This window comes from Mirounga angustirostris, unplaced genomic scaffold, assembly GCF_029215605.1.
Source record: "Mirounga angustirostris isolate CCGP_5_RB_7025 unplaced genomic scaffold, mMirAng1.0.hap1 SCAF_4, whole genome shotgun sequence".
NCBI classification, from domain to species: Eukaryota; Metazoa; Chordata; class Mammalia; order Carnivora; family Phocidae; genus Mirounga; species Mirounga angustirostris.
In genome coordinates, this window is record NW_026991712.1 from 138,770,413 (window position 1) to 138,792,092 (window position 21,680).

The 21,680-nt window shown below is 42.6% G+C and overlaps 2 protein-coding genes across 5 annotated transcripts in view; both read right to left on the reverse strand.

Moving 5' to 3' along the window:
* The window catches only part of PGM1 (phosphoglucomutase 1), a 62,640-nt gene that overhangs the window by 21,985 nt on the left and 18,975 nt on the right, over positions 1-21,680 (reverse strand). For 2 of the 4 annotated variants that reach the window (XM_045897502.3, XM_045897505.3), the window contains exons 2-5: positions 6,429-6,591; positions 5,942-6,088; positions 3,953-4,078; positions 1,419-1,609 (exon numbers count right to left, since the gene is read on the reverse strand). In XM_045897502.3, coding sequence (XP_045753458.2) covers positions 1,419-1,609; positions 3,953-4,078; positions 5,942-6,088; positions 6,429-6,591 — 627 coding nt within the window. Of the gene's footprint in view, positions 1-1,418; positions 1,610-3,952; positions 4,079-5,941; positions 6,089-6,428; positions 6,592-13,406; positions 14,184-21,680 lie in introns of those variants that run through there. The other 2 variants (XM_045897501.3, XM_045897503.3) reach the window with 2 other exon arrangements.
* On the reverse strand, positions 9,071-13,394 carry LOC123859535 (UBX domain-containing protein 2A-like). Its single transcript, XM_045897506.3, has one exon. The coding sequence runs from the start codon at positions 10,000-10,002 to the stop codon at positions 9,298-9,300; it is 705 nt and encodes a 234-aa protein (XP_045753462.2). The 5' UTR covers positions 10,003-13,394; the 3' UTR covers positions 9,071-9,297.

Below are 21,680 nucleotides of genomic sequence, written 5' to 3' on the forward strand. Positions count from 1 at the left end.
ATTATAAATTTTAAATTAAATTTTAAATTATAAAACTGACACCTGTATCCATACTGGGTTCTAAACCCCGGACTTTGTTTCTTTCTTTTTTTTTTTTATTTAAGATTTTTGTTTATTTATTGAGAGAGATAGTGATAGAGAGAGAGCATGAGAGGGGGAGAGTCAGAGGGAGAGGCAGACTCCCTGCCGAGCAGGGAGCCCGATGCGGGACTCGATCCCGGGACTGCAGGATCATGACCTGAGCCGAAGGCAGTCGCTTAACCAACTGAGCCACCCAGGCGCCCCCCACCCCGGACTTTGTTTCTAATGGATCCGCACAGGACACCACTATACCGACGGCACCGCCGTGCCAACAAACTAAAACTGTTCTCAAATAAAGTGCAAGCACAAACTCCTTCTGAACCAAAAACTCTGTTCTTCCTCCAGAGGCCAGCTGACTCTAACCTCCCAGACCTTTTCCAAACTCTGGAATCAATCACCTCTCTCCCAAAGGAGAGAAGAGATCGAAATAAGAAAGGAAACGTTGGCTGTTCACATAGTTTGGTGGGTCTACCAGGCATCTTTCGAGGAACAAAGCAGATTTCTTCAAGAAAGGGCTCCTAAATCACGGCCCCTCCATTTGATGCAGGACCCAGCCAAACAACGCTGCCACCTTCACCGCTTCCTTGGTGCCTGGTATAAGGAAGAACTCAAGTAACTCAGAGTATGGAGGAAAAACTCCCATCATGCACTGCTTCGGAAAGGAGCATTGCAAAATAATGGCTTTAGGGACCCTTTTAATTTTCCAAAATTTTGATATGGGTAAATTCATTTTTTTAGGAAATAATGGATTCTGGCTGAATTTAAATAACAAGAGCAATAAAAATATATTTTTGGCTAAGTAAAACATGTGTAGTACCAAGGATACAAACCTAACTAAAATACATCTCTTCCTTGTCTGTTGTACAGTCACCAATATAAATAAAACAGACTGCTTATTAAAGATACTAATTATAGAGAAGGAATAAAAGGTTAATTCTCTCATTATAGTTTTATCTTTCAGCTAATGTGAATGAACAAACAGGTATATTGTAAGGACAAAACCTTTTCCAGGGGTTGAATAAACCTAGGATGGATTTCTAGAACCTGACCAGCTCACAAAGCACTAGTCATTATATCATAACTGAGCCCTGATCACCCTGCCACTCTTAGAAAACACGAATGTCTAAAACTAAACACATGGGTGACATTTCATGGACTCATTTCTGTTCAAGAGGGTCTTCTAATAATTTAGCCCTGACCCCATGTGCAGTGAGGACTCCTCGACGGTCACTCACTCACGAAGCCCACAGGGCCTGACGGAAGCAGCCTGCTTCTTCCCGCTGTGTAGGACCAGGCCTGGCCTGCATCAGAGTTCACTTAAACTCACTTGTACCCACCCCGTCTCCATCAAAGGCAGCCCCAAAGTCGTGCTCTCCTGTTTTCATGGTCTCCACCAGGTCAGCGGCGTAGGTGAGGTTGGGGTCAGGGTGGTGGCCTCCGAAGTCCTCCAGAGGAACACAGTTAACTGCTGAGTTTGCAGGGGCACCCAGTTCTTCGCAGAGGATCTTCTTCACGTACGGTCCCACGACTACATAAAATGTGAAATGAGAATCGGAAACTATGACTTATGAAAGCTTGTCAGGAACGGGGCAGGAGGAAGAGGCATTCTAAGGAGAATGGCATGAATGACAGTGAGAACAGGAAGCCTATATTCAGGGGCCAGCGGAGAGGTAAGTCTGACTGGGACGGAAGGTTTTGCCAAAAGGAATAATGAGGGGTTCGGTTGGAAAAGGTGGGGCTAGTTGATGAAGGAGAATGGGGGAAGGGAGGGGAGTTAGCTTTTATGAAGGCCCTACTACACACCTTGCCAGGTGCTTTGCAACCATTTTCTCACTCCTTCAAAACCAAAAAGAGCTCACAATGTGGTAAGAGCTTCGTGCTTAAAGAGCTTGGACTCTGGAATCAGAGTGGGTTCAAATCCCAGCTCGGTTAATCATGGGCTGTACAACTCTGGAAAATTATTTAATCTCTCTGTGCCTCCAGCTACCCTATCTGCAAAATGAGGATAATAATAGTAGCTACCTAATAGGGCTGGTGTGAGGATTCAACAATAGAGAGGAAGCCCTGAGGACAGTACCTGGCACATATGTTATAAATATTTGCATTATGATTACCACCTCTACTTTATAGATAAGAAAACCGGTCTGAGATGAAGCCATTTGTCCAAATTTACATATCTAGTAGGAGTGGGAGTGGGAACTGGGATTCAGAGCCCATATCCGGCTAAAAATACAAACAAGCAAAAAGAACTACCAACAAGAGGAAAAACCAGTCACATACTTTTATGGTGACATTTTGTACAACTTCCAAGAACATTCATCTCTAAAATGCTGAGAATGTGTTTTCATCAAGGAAGGTACAGACACCAATGTAGGCCACAGAGGTTGGAACAGGGTAGAAGATGCTTCTCCAGTTAGGGGTCACATGTTAAGGAGGCTATGGACACACCACACAATAAGGTCAAGGCACCCAGGGCTGTGACGGAAACAGAAACTGAGGCATTAGAGGAACCCCCGAAAGGCCTGGAGAACGAAGTCTACTTCATGACCAGCTTCCCCTACCCCACACTTCATCACAAACACATTCTTTTTATTTTGTATTTCTAGTTTTTACTTAAAATCTAGTTAGTTAACATTTAAAGCCCATTCTTAAGCCATTCTCCTCATTTCCCTAACATAACATCTCTTAAGCCTTCACGGCTTTGCTCCAGCCATTGCCTCAGCTGGAAATGACCGTCCTAGATCTTTCTTTCATAAAAGCTGAGTTGGTTGCCAACTTCTTCCAGGAAACCTTTTTTGATACTGCTAGTCAAGCTATGCCTTCTTCCACACCCCAAAGAGAAAACTTGAAATTCTATCTAACCCTCATTTTGTTGGTAGCTTTCCACCCATCCCATCTCCCCAAGCATCACAAGTCCCTGACTAAGTCCCTGCCTACCCCCCATGCACACATGTACTAAGTACTCAATACGTGCCTGTTGAATGGTTTGAAATGACAAAATAGCTATTATCTAAGTAAGGAAGTAGACTCATTGTGTGAGACTCCAGAGGCAACTTAGGACTCAAAGGTGAGGTTCAGGGATAGAAGATTTCAGCCCACCAGAAGAAGGTTTTCTAACTGTGGTTTTGCAGTGTAACAGGAGGCCCTAATGGCACCATCGAAAGGGTTCAATCCCAACCAGGCAGGCAGCTGGATTCCAAAACCAGGGAGAATCCCTCCTGCTCAAAGATTCTAAAATTCTAAATTTATTACAAAACAAATAAACAACTTCAGTGCTTGGGAATTCCCATATTCCTCCATGTGAGAAAGCCTCATGGTTCTAGTCCACAAGGACGGCTGCTGTCTCTGCTGACCTGGCCACACACCCACAGAGGAAGAAGAGGGAGAGATACCCAACTGTTGTTCCTGAATTTAATCCTCAGCTTGCTCTTGTAAGCTCTGCTCTTCTAAGAAAAGGCACATGTGGGGGCAGCTGAGTGGGGTATGGGACTCAGGAGCATGTTTACCTCATCCAGCAAATGACACCCACCCCCTTGGAATAGATAGGGGCATTTAGGAAGAATGTAAGGTATCTCCTGAGGGGGAGGAAGCATCCACAAAAACAGTTGCATGTTACTCAAAACCTGATGCTTCGTGTGAAAACTCTGACCTTCTCACTACCTTACCATGAGTCATGTCTCTACCATTTTTGTTGTACTCAATTAGATTTTTATCTATGTGAATAGTGCTCTGATATGGTTGCAAAATCACTATTTAAAAACGGTGAAGCAGAGAGTCTTGAGAAAAGGCTTATTAAAGCATCATGATACACAAGATAGAGAGCAGCTTCATATCTCTGAGAGAAAGGAAGGGAAGAAAAATGGCTCCATACCTCCATGCATGGCATCTATACGGATCTTTAGTCGGTTTGGACCAGAAAGCAGTTCTTTCAGTGCATTGAAATCAAAGATGTTCCTCAGCATTGTAGCATAAGCTTCCACTGAATCCACAATTTCCACTGTGAGAACAAGCAACATTAAAAGATGGGTGAACTAAACACATTAAGAAATATTATCCTTGGGGCGCCTGGGTGGCTCAGTCAGTTAAGCATCCAACTCTTGATTTTGGCTCAGGTCATGATCTCAAGGATCGTGAGACTGAGCCCCATGTCAGGCTCTGTGCTGAGCGTGGAGCCTGCTTAGGATTCTCTCTCTCTCTCTCCTTCTGCCCCTCCCACCCCCCTCAAAAAAATTTTTTTTAAGAAATATTATCTTCTAAAATGATTATATTGCTGTAAACCCACAATAGCTACTTTAAAGGGATAATTATCGAGCAGCTCCAATATGCCTGGGCTGTTACATGATCTCTTACTCAATTCTAACAATATTCCTGAGAGGTAAATGTTATTAGTCCTATTTTATTAATAAGAAAGCTTAAATTCTGAAAGGTGAAGTAACTTTCCCACACAGCTGGGATGGGGCACACATGGGATTTTTGACACAGATTTGCCTGACTGTAAATTCTGCTAGTTGCCACACTCACTCCTTGCCTATCACCATAAGAAACATATTTTGGTGTCATAAGTAACAGAAAATGTAATGCCACTTTTCTTTCTTTTTCTAGGCCCATTGCCATGGGACTTAATGGTAAAAAGCAGGGGGAAAATTTTTTTTTTTTTTTTTTTTTTTATTTGAGAGAGAGAATGAGAGAGAGAGAGCATGAGAGCGGGGAGGGTCAGAAGGAGCAGCAGACTCCCCGCTGAGCAGGGAGCCCGATGCGGGACTCGATCCCGGGACTTCAGGATCATGACCTGAGCCGAAGGCAGTTGCTTAACCGATTGAGTCACCCAGGCGCCCGCAGGGGGAAAAATTTTTTATAAACCACTTTTCGCATGCACCACTAAAGGAATAAAACAAATATAAGAACTTAGTATTGTTCTTGTTGGACGTGCAGGGGTCAGAACATTTTCAAAACGTTAAGAGTTTAAGAAACTCTCTACTGGTGTTTCCTAAACCCTAAACTTTGTCTTCAAGATGTACCAAGGCGCCAGTTTATCTTTGTTAGGATGCAACTGCCAGCTCTCGATGGGTAGGTTCAAACAAAAAATGCATTCCATCAAATTGCAATCCAGAGGAAAGAGTACCCATTAGAACGGTCAAAACACAAATTGCCTTACTAACCATCTCATCATTGTTGTGTTAATATGAACGAAGTTATAAACATTTCCTCCATCAATTACTGATAATACCTTGGCATTCGACCACAAAATGTCTACCACAGCTGCCTATGCAGGGAGTTTCAGTTTAGCCCCCCAAATGGCTGACTTTGATTGTACTGAATATTAGGGCAGGAAAAATAAAGAATCAAAGCCCAGGCTTTGAAATCATTCACACCTGGGTCTGAATCTGGTTTCCCACTCACTGACTATGCGATCTTGAGCTTGTCATGTAAGCTCTCTCAACCTTTGTTTCCTCATCTGGAAAAACTGAATACAGATAGTGCTGCCCTCACAGGGCTCTGTAAGAATAAAGTGGGATAATGCATGTTAAGAGTTGGGTGTACAATAAAAGCTCAATAAAATTTAGCTATGAATGTAATCTTACAGGTCTTCTAGTCAAGGCTATTCATTTTATAAGTATGGAAGCCAAGGCCTAGAAAGTTGGAAATGATTTACCCAAAGTCACAGGGCTGACTCCTGGTAGGGCCCCGAGAGCCCAGGTCTCTGGACTCCCAGACCCAACTCCAGACCTGCTAATTAAGGCATGCAAAGCTTATTGACCACAATCTTTCCAAAACTGAAGACCCACTGTATTAAAACCTTGAAAGGCAAACTGTTCAAGTTGGAACTAGAGTGGGCAGTGGGGGAGGAGAGTCAACGTGCCAGTGAATGGTTTGAACTTGTTTTCCAGGTCAAACTGCTGCTTTCCCAGAACTCCAAGGTCTACTTTCAGGTCAGGGCAAATTGCGTATTCTTCAATTGTCTTGCTGATTTGGAAGATTTTATCAGTTATCGCTTCTGGAGCAGGACCTGGAAATCAAACAGCGAACCGTGGGTCATTTCGTGGGACTGACATGAAAATACAAAGAACACAGAACTCATCCATTCCTCTTCATGAGCACATGTGCCACTCCATCATTTAGGAAGCAAAGTATCAAAATTTTCTAGAAGAAAATATGTTAAGGATCCTTCGTGCATGGCTTCTCATATGCAGGTTCAGCAGAATGAGAAGCATTCCACTGTCACCAAAAGGAAACAAATAATTCCCTTGCTAAGGATCAGAACCAGAACCCTGACCCTCCAAGGCCTTGGTGATTAGTTTATCCTAATGAACAGAAATTGACTATCCTCAAAATGACAGCAAACTCACCTCCATTGGAAATATTAAATTTGATTCCAAAATCTCCATTGGGTCCTCCTGGGTTGTGGCTGGCTGTCAAAATGATCCCACCAATGGCTTTGATCTTTCTAATGATGCAGGATACAGCAGGGGTAGAGAGGATTCCATTCTGCCCAATGACCAAGCGACCAATCTAAGAGAAGAAATCCAGAACGCACACTTGAACATCGATAAATCCAGAGCTATTGCACAGAAACACCAAAACAACAGGCAGATGGACAAAGAAATAGTATTGAACCAGAAAAGGTGTTCTTTAATGAACATCTACAGCTTGGGTTATTATTATTTTATTATGAATTAGAATGTTACTGTTGAATAATATAATCATTGAAGTAGAATCAGCATTGAAGAACAAAGCCATTCCTTCACAAAGCCATTCCTTCAGAGGGTTTTTTGGGACTTTGTAGTTTTAAAATAGTGTGTGGTCTGGGGGAGCTCTAAGTCTCTGGCAAGAAAACAGTATTTGAAACAGTCTTTCCAGACCAGGTTCATAATTTTCACTGAAAAATTGTTAGAAAACCCACATTTTTATCCAATTCAATCATACTTTCAAACCACATTGGGGGGCGGGGGTGAGATACAAGTTTAGCTTGTTAAAGGAATTCTACCCAAAGAGAAGGCTTTTTGTAAATCAAAATTTTTTTTAAAAAGTAAAAAGGGCAAACTTTATATGAAGAGTTTTACAAAATGCATCTCATAAACCTATCTTTCCAGTCAAGCCTGGATTTTGATATGGTGGTCTCCTCCATGCAGGACATACCTACCCATGTGCGGGAGTACCTGGGTTACCTGCTGGGCCTAAGGCAGAAGATGCTGGGGGTTATTACTGATTAAACCAATCAGAACTACCCACAGGTGGTACTTTGCTGTGTTCTTAACTCACCTTCCGGTACCTCTCACAGATGTTATCAGCACAGCTCCTAAATCTTCCCTCACTAACACGTAATTTATATTTGTTTCAACATGACCCAAGTTGGAAAAGAAGGAAGAAGTCCCATCAGTTCCTTGAACATACTTGGAGAAAACCTGACTACTGCATCAAAAGATTTATAAAATGAGGAGTTTGTGCCCTCATTCCATTCTCCCTTCTGCGAGAAGAAAGGGACAGGAATGTTTTAAACATTTCCATTTGTTATTTCTTTTTGCCCCACCCAAGATAAACATGCTTGAAGAAATGACTTACGGTGGAAAATGTGTCTGATGATACCTGGATTCCCTGGGGAAGCTTTTCTGGGACTGTTACCTCTGCCATCCTACAAGTCACTGAAAGCTTGCCTGCCTTATCATCAGCCCCTTGGCTGCCAACCATCTCCCAGGAAGCAGCCAGTTCATTTCAGTTACCTCTTGGCTCTCATTTGTCCATCTCAGAACAATGTTTGTTAGACTAATACATTTGCTATGCCTTGCCTCCCTCAGGAAGTGGTGATGACCAGGGTAGGTGCTAATAACTAGGCTCCTCTGTAGACCAGAGGGACCTGCTGATGGTGTGAAATCATTATTAATGATTATCACTGAGCCGCAGAGTGCTTTCTAAAACCCATGGCATGTTCGATTCATTCTCATAGTTGCTCCCTAGGACTGTTGTATAGATGAAGAAGCTGAGGTCCAAAGTTATGATGCTGCCCATTCGTCCATTTTTGCATTCATCCAAAAGCAATAATAACAAGTGTTTATGGAAAGGTGGTATGGGAGGCACTGGGATAGATGACAGGGCAAGGTCATGTGGCAAATTAGGAATCACAGCTGGCCATTAATAGCTAACTCAATACAGTGAGAACAGTAACATCTCTCCCTTCTAGCAGTTTCTGGGTTCTGAGAAGAGTGAAAGTCTATGGTTGAGCAGTTCCATAATTTCAATAGGAGGGGCTTAATTAAGGATGGCAATTTAATCAGCCAGAGTGGTGATGAAGTTATCTGGAAATTATACTTGCACATCAATTATACTGACTTGTACTCAGATCTTATATGTATTTGGTATGGAGAGGGAGACTGGTGAATGAATATTAACCTGCACCACCCGAGTCATCCCTTATTCTACCATTCTTTAGGGTGAGATCTGCAGTCAGTAATGGCCCAAGAATAAGGGGATTATATCAGGAGTAAGAACAAGAAAGTCAAGAGAAAGGAGCAAGGAAGTCCATGGTACCTTCTTTCTCTTCAGCCCAAGAAGAGTAACAGCTGATCAAAGCCTCTCCTTCCAGAGAAGACTCTCTCCTGTGAATCACCCTCGGGAATATTAATCCTCAACCTGATATTGAGGAGGTATTACTCTATTATCCTCCTTCCCTTGACAATGTCTGGAGCACTGCAACAGCTCCTGACTCAACCTCCCCTTTCTCTTTCCCACCTGTACCTCCCTTATTCTACCCTGGCTGAATCCATCCCTCCAACTCAGGCCCACCTAGTTCATCTTTTTTTTTTAGATTAAAATATTTTATTTTCCGGGCGCCTGGGTGGCTCAGTTGGTTAAGCGACTGCCTTCGGCTCAGGTCATGATCCTGGAGTCCCTGGATCGAGTCCCGCATCGGGCTCCCTGCTCGGCAGGGAGTCTGCTTCTCCCTCTCCCACTCCCCGTTTGTGTTCCCTCTCTTGCTGTGTCTTTCTCTGTCAAATAAATTAAAAAAATAAAAAATAAAATAAAAATAAATATTTTATTTTCCTAAAAAGAAACAACCTTAGACTGGAATAACAAATCCCCTCTTCCATTTCCCACCTGATTAGTTTGACTTCCTCCCATTTAAAAGGAATTTGGGTCACAGAAGAACATTCTAAGGCACCATTTAAATATATGCTTCTTGGGGCGCCTGGGTGGCTCAGTCCTTAAGCGTCTGCCTTCGGCTCAGGTCATGGTCCCAGGGTCCTGGGATTGAGCCCCACATTGAGCTCCCTGCTCAGCGGGAAGCCTGCTTCTCCCTCCTCCACTCCCCCTGCTTGTGTTCCCTCTCTTGCTGTGTCTCTCTCTATGAGAAATGTTAAATTTCTGGACAATCCTTTTTCCAGTGGCTAACCAGATCTGTACATTAGTAATGGGTTCCAGATTGTTTAGTTGAACAACTGACAAATTATTTTTATTCCCAACTTCAATACTCTTTGCCTTAGAAACAATTTTTGGTGTGGCACTTCCCAGTCTGTGATCCTGTCCTGAGAACGGCTGGAACACAGGCTTCGTTGACATACATACTTCGTTTTTTTTGTCTTCAACTTTAACATCCACCTCCTCTTTATCAAAAATTCCCTGTAATTCCAAAGGTAATTCCCCTTTTTTGATGGAGTTCAGAAACTGCTGACTTGCACCATCAGAGTAACTTCTGAAATCATCATTGACTGTGAATCCACTTTTCCATAATTTTATACTTACATCGACCTGTTTCTTCTGTTCAGTGGGAGACATGCATTTGGCACCAACCTTCTCAGCTTCCTCAAAAAGGCTGTCAACAAAATATTCACAATTTCTTTGACGATCATCACTAAGAGGTTGGTTGTCAGATCCTGTTTCACAAACCCACTCTTCTTTTACACTTTTGAGATTATCTATTTCTTTCATTCTTTTGCCTTACTCCGGGCTCGTCCTCCGTTTGCTCAGGGGCCGTGGGCGCCACCGCTGCTGTCGGGCTGGAGCCCCTCAGATGGGGAGCACTGCCGCCCCCAGACCCGCTGAGGCTCGTGGGGCCACGCCGCTGGGACCCAGCCCACCTCCCTGGGCCTCCGTCGCCGGGCACCGAGCGCTAGTTCATCTTTTTAAACCATAGTTCTGTGTCTCTCCTCTGCGCAAAAACCTTCCCTGTACTATAAGACCCAGAAATTCCAATTCTAGCTATAGACACAAAAGAAAGCAGGGACTCAAACCGGTAACTTGTACACCCATGTTCATGGCAGAATTATTCACAATAGCCAGAGGTCCATCAAGAGATGAATGCATAAACAAAATATGGTATATACACACAGTGGAATATTATTCCGCCTTAAAAAGGAATGAAATTGTGATACATGCTACAATATGGATGAACCTTGAAAACACTATACTAGGTAAAATAAGGCAGACACATAAGGACAAGTATTTGTATGATTCCATTTAAATGAGGTACACAGAAGAGGCAAATTCATAGGCAGAAAGTAGAACAGAGGTTGCCAGGGGGTGGAGGTGGGGGAGAAATGGGAAGTTATTGTTTAGTGGGTACGGAGTTTCAGATGGGATGAGAAAAAAGTTCTGGAAATGGATAATGGTGATGGTTGCAGAATATTGTGAGTGTAATTAATACCACTGCAAGTGTGTACTTAAAAATGGCTGACACACTAAGTTCTACATTACATATACTTTACAAAAAAAAAATATATATATATATATATATATTTTTTTTTTTTTTTTTTCTTAAAAGAAAAATGCTTCCCTGGCTCCCAAGTGTCTACCAACTTACAGATAACTCCCTCTAGCTGGTACTCAAAGTACCCCCATCAAACAGCCTTTCCTGTCCTTCCCTCCCCCTCCTGCTACTCCTTCGTGCATAACACAGTTCACACTACAAGGAGGGATACCTTACTGTTTACCCGCCATTTTATCGTCAAACACGACAGGGAGCAAACTTAGTTTTCCTTTTAAAAAACAGGACCTGGTGTTTTCTTATGTTTCACAAAAAAACAAGTTCCACGTTCTTTGCCCTGCTGGCCATATATACATATTCTTATTTCTAAACATATCTCTAAGTTTAAAGCTCTGGAGACCAAATGAGATATCAGTATTACAAATGGGGCCCCACTAATGTCTTATTTTTGTATGTTAAAATTTCCTGTACTTCTTAGCTCACAGAAACATCATGTAAAAAAAATTTCCTATAAATGCAGACAGCTCTATGCAAATAAAAACAAAGGGAAACTTCTAACAAAGGCAAATTATATTCTACAGTCCATAAATGCACCAGAGAAATGTGTAATAAAGAGAAAAAAAAATGAAATGATCTTCATTTAGTTCACTAGGCTGAAGAGGCTTCCAAGAATCGGCTTAAGGGTGGAGTGGGTATTGACAGAGGTGAGGAAGGAACAATGACTTCTACCAGAATCTGTGGCAATAAATTATCTTTCCTTTACATTTCCTCCCTAGAGCTCTGTCCACAATCAAAGGGATGTTACAGGCGTCAGAACTGAGGATATGTTAGAAAAAGAAGGAATCAAACCATCTAGGAGGTGATAGGTTCTATCAGATTAAAGTGCTTTATTGGTCCACTAAATGTTTGACGTAATTCAATTTGGTTGCATGACTGCTTTAAATGCAACACTATTTTTTTAAAGTTAATTTAATTTTATTATGTTAGTCACCATACAGTACATCATTAGTTTTTGATGTAGTACCACACTATTTTAAATAAAGAACGCCCTTGAGAAGATTTCAAAATATTGCTTGGCCTGCCACAGCTCTAACAAATAGGCAGTTACCCTATTTAGTCAATTATTATCACTTAAATATATTATTTAGCAAACCTTCAGATCGTAAATCTGAACAAGTCTATGGGGTCTGCCTGAATTACACATTCCTACCACCTCTTCCACACCCTTCAGCTCCACACAAAAATGAAATGAAGCCAAATATATTACAGCTAAGGGGACAGTGTACCAGATCCACTCAACAATCTAGATATAGGCGGAGAAATAATGTTCCTTTCGTTCTTTCTCTAAAGATTAAAAGCATCTTAATACTGTTCCCTTCGCAGCTCTCCTCAAAGGTGAGATTTATGGCATGTCACATTTTATCTTAAAAATGTGTATGCTTCATAAAATGTCATATTTGAGTGCTTTATCAGCAATTTTTACATGAGAGGCATTCAGATTCCAAAACTGGGCAGGAAGGAAACTTCGCATTATAAACATTAGGATCTACAAACATTTTTTAATTTAATGTGGCGGTGTGTTTTTGTTTTTGTCTTTAATTTGGGTTTTGCAATCACGCCTGCTTGGTGTATTATTAAAATAGACTGACGATGAATGCCCAACACATGGGGTTGCCATGCTAAATTTTTACGTTCTCAGAACCAGAATCACTCCCAGAAAGGAAATGCAACAGATTTTTTAAATTTGTGAGTTCTGAGGGACTATGTGCTCCAAATTACTGCTAAGTATAATTTAAAACACTAAAAATATATTTTTGGTCCCACAGAAGAATCTGCAGAGCAAAAACAGCAACGTCCTGATGCCCACCTTCCTGCAAATCAGTGGGACTGTGCAGATTGTTAGATTATCAAGATCAATGCCTTCTGGTGCAAGATTCCTTCTGATTTGGTTAATTCAGCCAATGCAGTTTTTCACAATGCAGAGCTCTTAGCAGAGCCTCCTTATATTATAGTCTTACAGGAGTTATTAACTCTACCCTGCTGCACAAATTCGCCGCACACAGGGCTTCTTTGTGCCCAAGGTCATTATAAGCAGGTTCCCCTGTAACAGGTCCTCTTGGTAGGCTTATACCTAACATTTTCCAATCCCCTCCTGGCATTTCTGCATGACTACCAGGATCCACAAACAACAGCATGCCCTGGCTTTTGTTTTCCTGTTTGACAAGTGACTGAACTTCAACAAGGAAGCCATTGAAAGAAAACAAAATCCTCCTCTCTCCACTACTCATTAGAGCCTTCTTACATAGGAGAGGGTACCCCTTGGAACTAGGTTAGAATGTAGATAAGACCGCTTAAGGCTGGGGGTGTGCTTTAAATGTCTAAAAAGCAACAGGTATTTTTTCAAGCAAAAGGCACAGAGTACAACACTTAAGGAGCCGAACTCACATTCCTATATCCCAATGTGACTAATGTAATCTCAGGAGTCATATCACAATATACGTTCTCTGAAGTCACAAAGAAACACTAACTGGATGTTAGTAGCAGGTGTACACAACATACAAATCTTTGTACTTTTGTATATTTCTGCAAAGTGAAGAAAGACACATAACAGTAATTATCGTATACCAACCCCATTGGCGGCCGCCATCTGCACTAGTGTTTCTATCGCCGATTTATTAAAATACCGCCCATCTCCACCAACCACCAGTGAGGCTCCCTGGCGATCTTTAAGGTCTATGGAAAAGAACAGACTCTGGATGAAATTCTCCAGATAACATGGCTTCGCCTCAAAACAATAGGTTTTCTTCCGTAATCCACTAGTTCCCGGCTTTTGGTCATAGTAAGGAGCAGTAGCAAAGGTCAACAGAGGAAGAGGACCTTCTTCCATTTTTCTATATTTCCCAGAAATCCATTCATCAAAATCACTCATCTTTCATTTTCACCACTTGGCTCAGCAAGGGGTTCCGGAGAGCAGGCAAGGGTCCTCAAAATAGTCTATCCGAACTGAAGCTGCAACAGTGTCATCTGAGTAACTAAAACAGAGGTCGGTCACTCTCAACGAGGAAGCTGGGTTAAGTCCTTGCTGTCGTCACCCCTGGTGAAAAGTGAAGGGCCACACGCCCGCCCACACCCACACACAAAGCACATCTTCCAAGCTGTTTTGGTGAGGACACTTCTGCCCACATAACCACGCCAAATACCCTTCAATTATTTTTGCCTCATCTCCCCCGTTAGATCGCTCCAAAGGATTCTGGCAGCCTTCAGTCACAAACACCAGCTGGCTGTCAGACTCCCCTCGCAGAGCCCAGGCAAAGATGGAGCAAGTGCGGTCCCCAAAAGCAGGCTCATCGTGAACAGGACACCCTGGTGTAGCTCTCACTGCTCCCGACACCCCTTAACGCAGAGCCTCTCTGGGCACTCGCTGCTGAGAAGGCCGTCTGCTGCTACAGTTGTCCCATGCCATCTAGCAAGTTAAAGGTCAATCTTAAAATGGAAGTGAGGGATCTCAGTTACCTCTGGTTTCCTTACATCACCATCATTTTGATACCCAAGTCATTTTTTACCTCCCATGTGCCATTCCAGTTGGAAGGAAGAAAGTCGCCAAACAGAACAGATTTATTCATTGCCCACCAAGGATTTAGCAAAACGGCATTCAGCTCTAGAAGAGTAGATACCTACAAACATGCCTGAATGATCAACAGCTTGGTCATTCCCTTGAACTTAGGGCAATGTGGGAATGGAGATGCACCAAATCCTTGAAAACGTCAGCGAAACGGGGAGGGAAAAAAGTATGTTTCTCTAAGTGCACAAGGTCTGATCAAGTTATTATCTGGGAAAATAATATGAACATATGATTAAATTTTGTGTTTTCATTTTCTCAGGTTTTTTTTTTAATGATTTTATTTATTTATTTGACAGAGAAATAGAGAGCACAAGCAGGGGGAGCGGCAGGCAGAGGGAGAGGGAGAAGCAGACTCCCCGCAGAGCAGGGAGCCGGACGCGGGGCTCCATCCCAGGACCCTGGGATCATGACCTGAGCTGAAGGCAGGTGCTTAACGACTGAGCCACCCAGGCACCCCTGGTCCCTGAGATTTTATTAATGATCTATTTAAACGCATGCATGTGTCTTCCTTATCTAGTTCAGCAGAAGCTGACGATTAAGAAACTCCACTGTCGAGGTTTTGATGAACTTGTCAAGGATGCTTAAAAAGTAAACCAGGACTAATTATACCACATGTTTGGAGAGTCTGAGATGCACTGGAGTCCAGGTTTTCAAGCGAAACATGAATAATCCCTTGGTAAACAAAATCTGAGTATTGTCCTACTAACTTGTCAAGCAAGGTCCGAAAGCAAACGGGACTGGGAGCAGCAGACTGCCCTCTCTGCTCAGGGGGACGCTCTGTGCAGGACCAGCTGAGTGAGCGGGCCCAAGAGCCGAAGGCAGCCTCTGGCGGCAAAGCCTGGGCTGCTTCCAACGACAAATGGTGCTGGTCCAAGTGCAGGGAAGACCTCGAGACGTAACATTAAAACAATTCGCAAGACCACGTCTGGTAAGCCAAAAAGCAGTTGGCCAAAGAACACGTTTTATAGCTTATTTGGGGCTTTTATTTACTTTCTAAAAATGAAATTCTTTAGAAATTAATTTATGAAGTCAGCTTGCTGTACTGACAGTTTACATACCCACTGTTTTGCAATGACAATAAAGGCATTTTTTTATTCATTTTTTTTTTTAAGTCTGGTGCCAAGTTTTCTCTGGTTCTAGACAGGCTTGCAAATTAGGCCAGCACATGTGTCTTGACATATTTAATAATAGATCAAGATTTATGAAATATCAACCCCATAATCTTTTCATTGGGAATAACAGAGCAACCGACCACATAATTGGTAGTTTTCTTAACAAGTTCTTGCAATCCCAGGGTAGACTTAGGGGCACTTGGTCATAAGGGTGCGCCAAGAGCCCCAGCTGAAGCTTCTCTGCCCACACATTCCATCCTCTTCTCTGCTGGCGGTCTGCCGCTCTCTCTGTGAAGCTCAGTTCCTGAAGCTCGAACCAAGACAGTTAACATTTTGTTGGTTTTTTTCCCACGCATTGATTTTATTTAGTTTATGGTTAATGCAGATCAATTTCATAAAATGAGAAGTTACGAAGAATCAAGGCATAATTATGCAAATTCAAAATAGATGTTCAATATAAAAAAATACAAGCATAAAAGTGGGTTTGTTCACAGCATGAGATCCAACAGCTTTTGCTTCAAAGGATAGGAAAGACTTTTTTTTTTTCTTGAAGACTGTGGCCACATCACATGCTAGAACACCTCAGCTTACCAGTGTGTTTTCATGTGAACCATAACTTGTTTCTAAAAATATTTTTTTACACCGTAAGTGCTGTAAAAGCTGCACTTTTCCAGAATTAAACCTGCTTTTGGACCTAGCACCAGTTTCTAACTATCTAAAAACTAACTGATACAGAAAGTATTCCAAATGTAACTATTCTGATTCTTAAAAGTTAAAAAACTTTCTGGGTGCCTGGGTGGCTCTGTCGGTTACGCGTCTGCCTTCAGCTTAGGTCATGATCCCAGCGTCCTGGGATCGAGTCCCACATGGGGCTCCCTGCTCAACAGTGAGTCTGTTTCTCCCTCCCCCTCTGCCCCTCCACCTGCTTGTGCTTGTGCTCTCTCTCTCTCTCTCTCAAATAAATAAATAATCTTAAAAAAAAAAGATTATCCTATTTAAAAAAATAACTTTCCAAAGTAGCTTAAAAGAAATATTGCAAACTTGGTAATGCTGGTACTCTTCCAATTACCTAATATGCCATCTCGGGGGTGATTATTATTTGCCTCTTAATTTCAAGATTTTTAAATATACCTTCCCTGTAGATCATCTTCACATTTTCAAAATTATTTAACGCAGAAGGAAACGGATAGTCGTGACTGAGCACCAAGAGATCATACATGTCTAACCTGTAGAATCAGGTCACTAAGTTAACCCAGTGGGTGAACCCAGCGCATCCCTCTTGCATGGAAATATCTAGGTGGGCACATGGACCTTTTTCCCTCCCTATGTGTGAGCCAGCCCTCCAGCGAGGCATGGATTGGGGAAAATTCCCTCTCTCATGGCTCTTGCACATGTCAATGAATACCCAGCAATTTAAGTGCACACTGAATCTAAGCCTCCAGAGGAAAGAGTTCTATACCCCAGAACAGAGAGTAGTAACATTGTCAGTGACTACATATGTCCAGCACGGTGTTGGTCAATATGCAAAACTAAAGCAATAAGATATAACCCTTGCCCTAGAAAAGCTTCTATTCTAAAAATGAGCCTGAGTCATAATTTTATGGACACTGTAGAACTCAACCCCATATAAAAATATTACCAGAAGCAGCAATGTTAGATGAACTGTGAAGTGTGGTAAAAAAGAAGGGGCATTAAGAACATGAAGCTTCCTATGACGCGTGGACTAAGTGGGGCAGCTATTAAGAAACTCATTTGTTTTAGCTCTCCAGCAAAGGTTGAACTTCATCTTCGGAAACGTTACTGTCGAGCATAGCGAACCCAATTTGGCCTAATGAATCTGCCTGCATTGCCGGTACTCCTTCACAGTGACACAAATTACATTTAAACCACATGGGGGATTTAAGGATTACTCCCTTCAGACTAGGAACTTTCATACTGGTCTTGGGTCCAATCAATTTCACGATGGCAGAGTTATGAACCCCTTCACTCCCAGCCTCACAAAGACTCCAGCACCCGTTCTGATCTGCAGATAGCTTCCTAGTAGAACACAACAGAAACTGTAGACTTACCCATCCTTTACTCATTCTCACTTTCTGTCCATCAGTAAATACTTACTGAGTAGCTAACTACCATGTTCTTTGGCTTTTGCCACAGTAGTGGACATGGGGGATGGGATTGCTAACCCTGCCTCCAGGTGTAAGCACTGGAAAGAAAGCGAGTCATCGGGCTAAAAGTAGCAGGGATCATTAGACCCCCAGCCTGACACCCTGCACTATGTGACAGCTGCAGGCGCCTGCCTGAGTGGTTGGGGTATGTGACCCAAGTGATGGGAAGACACTCATTCATTTCTCCCACCAACAGTAGGTAAGCATGTCATGAATACCAGCACTGGGCTAGGCATCGCAGGATAATGCAAAGACCCCATGTTTAGGAGCCAGATAAAACCAGGGCTCAAATCTGACTTTCAACTGCATGAGAAATGTAATCGTGAGCAAGTTACTTACCTGCACTGAGCCTATAAAATGGGAACAGCTCTCCAGGTTGTCCTGGGAACTGAATCAGGTAATATGTGAAAACATGTAGTGCTATGTCTGGCAGCTAACAGATTACCAGTAAATGGTAGCCCCTTCACCCTCTCAATCCTCAGTCTCCTCATCCCTACAATGGGATAAGGTTTTTGTGATGACAACCTCACCAAGTGTCTAGGAAAGACTTTGTGAACTAGAAAACAATGTAAAGATATGAATTTTTTTTTCATATTCAGGAGGCAGAGGAGGAGAGAAAAAGGGCATGGACCTTTGTTCTTAAGAAGTTCACGTCAAGAGAGCGCCTGGGTGGCTCAGTCGTTAAGCGTCTGCCTTCGGCTCAGGTCATGATCCCAGGGTCCTGGGATCGAGCCCCGCATTGGGCTCCCTGCTCAGTAGGGAGTCTGCTTCTCCTTCTCCCTCTGCCTGCCACTCTGCCTACTTGTGCTCTATCTCTCTGTCAAATAAATAAATAAAATCTAAAAAAGAAGTTCACGTCACAGGAGCCACCACTGTGTGGTGGCCTCGGCCCTGTCCCAGAGGTGCATGTGCAGATCTGTCAGTCTTGAGAGGTTGCAGTAATGGGGTGAGACCGGAGAAACAGCGGGGGCAAGACTACAAAGCCTCATGAACCACACTAAAGTTTATTCTGTAGGCACCAGAAGCTATGGAAATTTTTAAGGAAAAGGAATCTAAAACTGATATGCTTTTGGAAAGTTAACTGGCTGCCAGTGGTGCATCACATAGCCTCAAGAAGGAGAGACTGGAAAAAGATTAACAAGGCTGCAAAAAAGGAATCCTTCCTCGGCTGGGGTGGCTCTGAGGATCCTGGTCAGTGGGGTCTTGTGCAGAGCGGCTCCTCTGTCAGCCTCCTGCACAAGCTTCAACTTTAAGTCCCGAGGCTACTCTGAGCCCTGCTGGGATTTCTTCCTCTGGCATGAAGGCACCACCCAAACAACCTCTTTCCTCTGACTGCTTCTCCACACACTGTCTTCCACTCATTCCCTCTCTTCTCTGAGAACTGTCCCCCACCCACCCCACAAGAGTAGACTCCTAGAGCCAGGAGGAGGACCTAGCTCCTACAGGACCCTGTTCTACTACAGGACCCTGATGCCAGGCCATGATCGCCAGAGGTGGATGCCTGACCAAAGCTACATTACTCATATTTTCCCTCCCAGGAATCTAAAATTAGGACTCAAAAAAGTACAGATTCGATTCAGTTAGTCTTTGAACTGGGAAGATAGGTAATTTCAGGAGCTGTGGGGCAGGGACAGTCGTGTCATGAGAATATCCATAAATTGTGACCGATGGCCACACACTATGTGAGAATACCTGTATGCTATGCAGGATACAACTCTGGTGCACTTAGACATCTCTGAGATTTGTGGGCCAATGTACGGAAAGAACTGGAAAACTATTCAGAATAGAATCAAGCATAAAATAGGTTAGATGAATCTTCTCAAGAGGGTAGGGATTGCAGATTCAGTAGACATGAGAAGTAGGGAATGTGGTCTGTGAACGCAAGCTGCTTGAGACTCCCTCTTGGCATTGTGTTCTGGACTGGGGTGGTTTCCTATGCAGCTCTCCAGGCAGCATGCACTGCAGTCAGCTGACAATGTCACCCCAATTCAATTGGAAAGGTCACTCCTAACTATTTGGGGTGAGAGACTGGTTTTTGAAGAGGGCATTTTTTAAAAAGATATATTTATTTATTTGAGGGGGTCGGGGGGAGAGGGAAAGAGAGTCTTAAGCAGACTCTGAGTGGAGTGTGGAGCCCGATGCAGGGCTCAATCTCACAACCATGAAATCATGACCATAAGATCATGACCTGAGCTGAAACCAAGAGTTAGAAACTCAACCGAATACACCACCCAGGCACCCCTTGAAGAGGGTATTTTAAACATAGAAAGATTGAGAATGAAGTATGGATATGAAGTAAATCAAACTCATATAGTGTACAGATAACAAAATAAATCAGACTTGTAGCACTAATAATTTTGCAGTAAGTTTGGGAGAAAATCTAAGTATATTTGATATTTTAAGTATGTTAGGAGAATCTGGGATATTAATTTATCTAACAGATTAGTCTTATATTCCCAATTTCTAATGTGTAGTTCGAGTAACCTATTTGGACTTATGATTTTAAGTTTAAGGAGGTAAGAGAATTTTATCAAAATTATAAACGTTGGGACATTCAAGAAAATTTTGTACCATATTTACAGTTTGGATTTTAAATCATCAGAGGCAGACAATTTGCTGTAGTGTTTCAGGGAGTGGACTGTAAGGCCCTACTGACAGGCTGGAAACCCAGCTCTGCCAGTCACTAGCGGTGTAACCTCGGAAAAGTCATTTAACCACTTGGCGCATCCGTGGCCTCATCTGTAAAAAATAGGGAGAATAACAGACCCCCTAGCTCACACGTTGTCTGCAGGCATGGTTGCATGAGGTAATACACAGCAAGTTCTAAAACCAGAGCTGGTATAGGATGCCCTACAAAAGTGTCTGCTGTTATCATAATGAGATTATATGAGAACAACTTGAATACTTTCAAGATTTGCTTGTTAGACAAAGAATTTTAGAACCAAATTAGTTTATTTGATTTCTAAATTTGTATTCATAGGAGCTTGAGTAAATGAGTTTAGAACTAAGATCACATGCACACACACACACACACACACCATGAACTCCCCCAACTTACTCTGACAATTGAGTCAGCAGAGAGAGGAAAACAAAGCTGAGATAAACAGAGGGGGTAGATAGAGAGTGGCTGCCGAGGTTCCTCCCATCTCAGGCTCGTGTGAGGCCCAGCTGTCCACTCCACCCTTGGCTTTCAGGAGACACCTCTGCAACCTTATGGAGCAGTCCTCTTGGCAACTCACTGTAGTCAGACTAGTTTCCTATCACCTGCAACCACTTGCAGCTCTTCACAGTGCTGAGCTGGGCTCGGTGGTGCACGGCTCCCATTTGCTGGCTCTGAGCCAAGCTCTACCTGCTGACCCATCCAGGCAAGAAGAGGAAGAGAGGAAAGGCTCTCTCTTTCTCCTTTTGAGCAACCTCAATCAATAGCAAGGAGACAGGCAGAGTACCATTTACTAGTTCGGTGACCCGGGGCAAAATACCTAACTTCTTGGTGCCCCCACTTTCTCATCTTTAAAATGGGGACTGAAAATAATACCTATTTAGACTTATTGTGATCGTTTTGCATATACACAAATATCAAATCATTATGCTGTACACCTAAAGTAATACGATGTTACATGTCAATTATACCTCAATTTAAATAATGCATCCTTTAAAGAAAGTTAAAGAAAGAAAGAAAATAATATATATTGCATGGCTTGTTGTATAATGATGAGTTAATAAATGTAAAGAACTTAGCATAGCTGGTTCTAGTGTCTTGTGAGCCCTACATAAGCCTTAGCTTTTATTATGGCCCCAAATCAATCTAAAACTATGTTGCTGTGTATCATACCAATCTATGGGTATATATGTTTTAACAGAATTAGGAAATGTCCTTTAAAGAAAAAGAGAAATTACATTAAACTATAAAGAAGGTACAAGGTCTGAAGATTTCCAAGGGCTTGATGGCTCAGAGCTGTGCAGAATCTCAGGCTCAAAAAGATTCCTGGAGCATATTTTGAAAT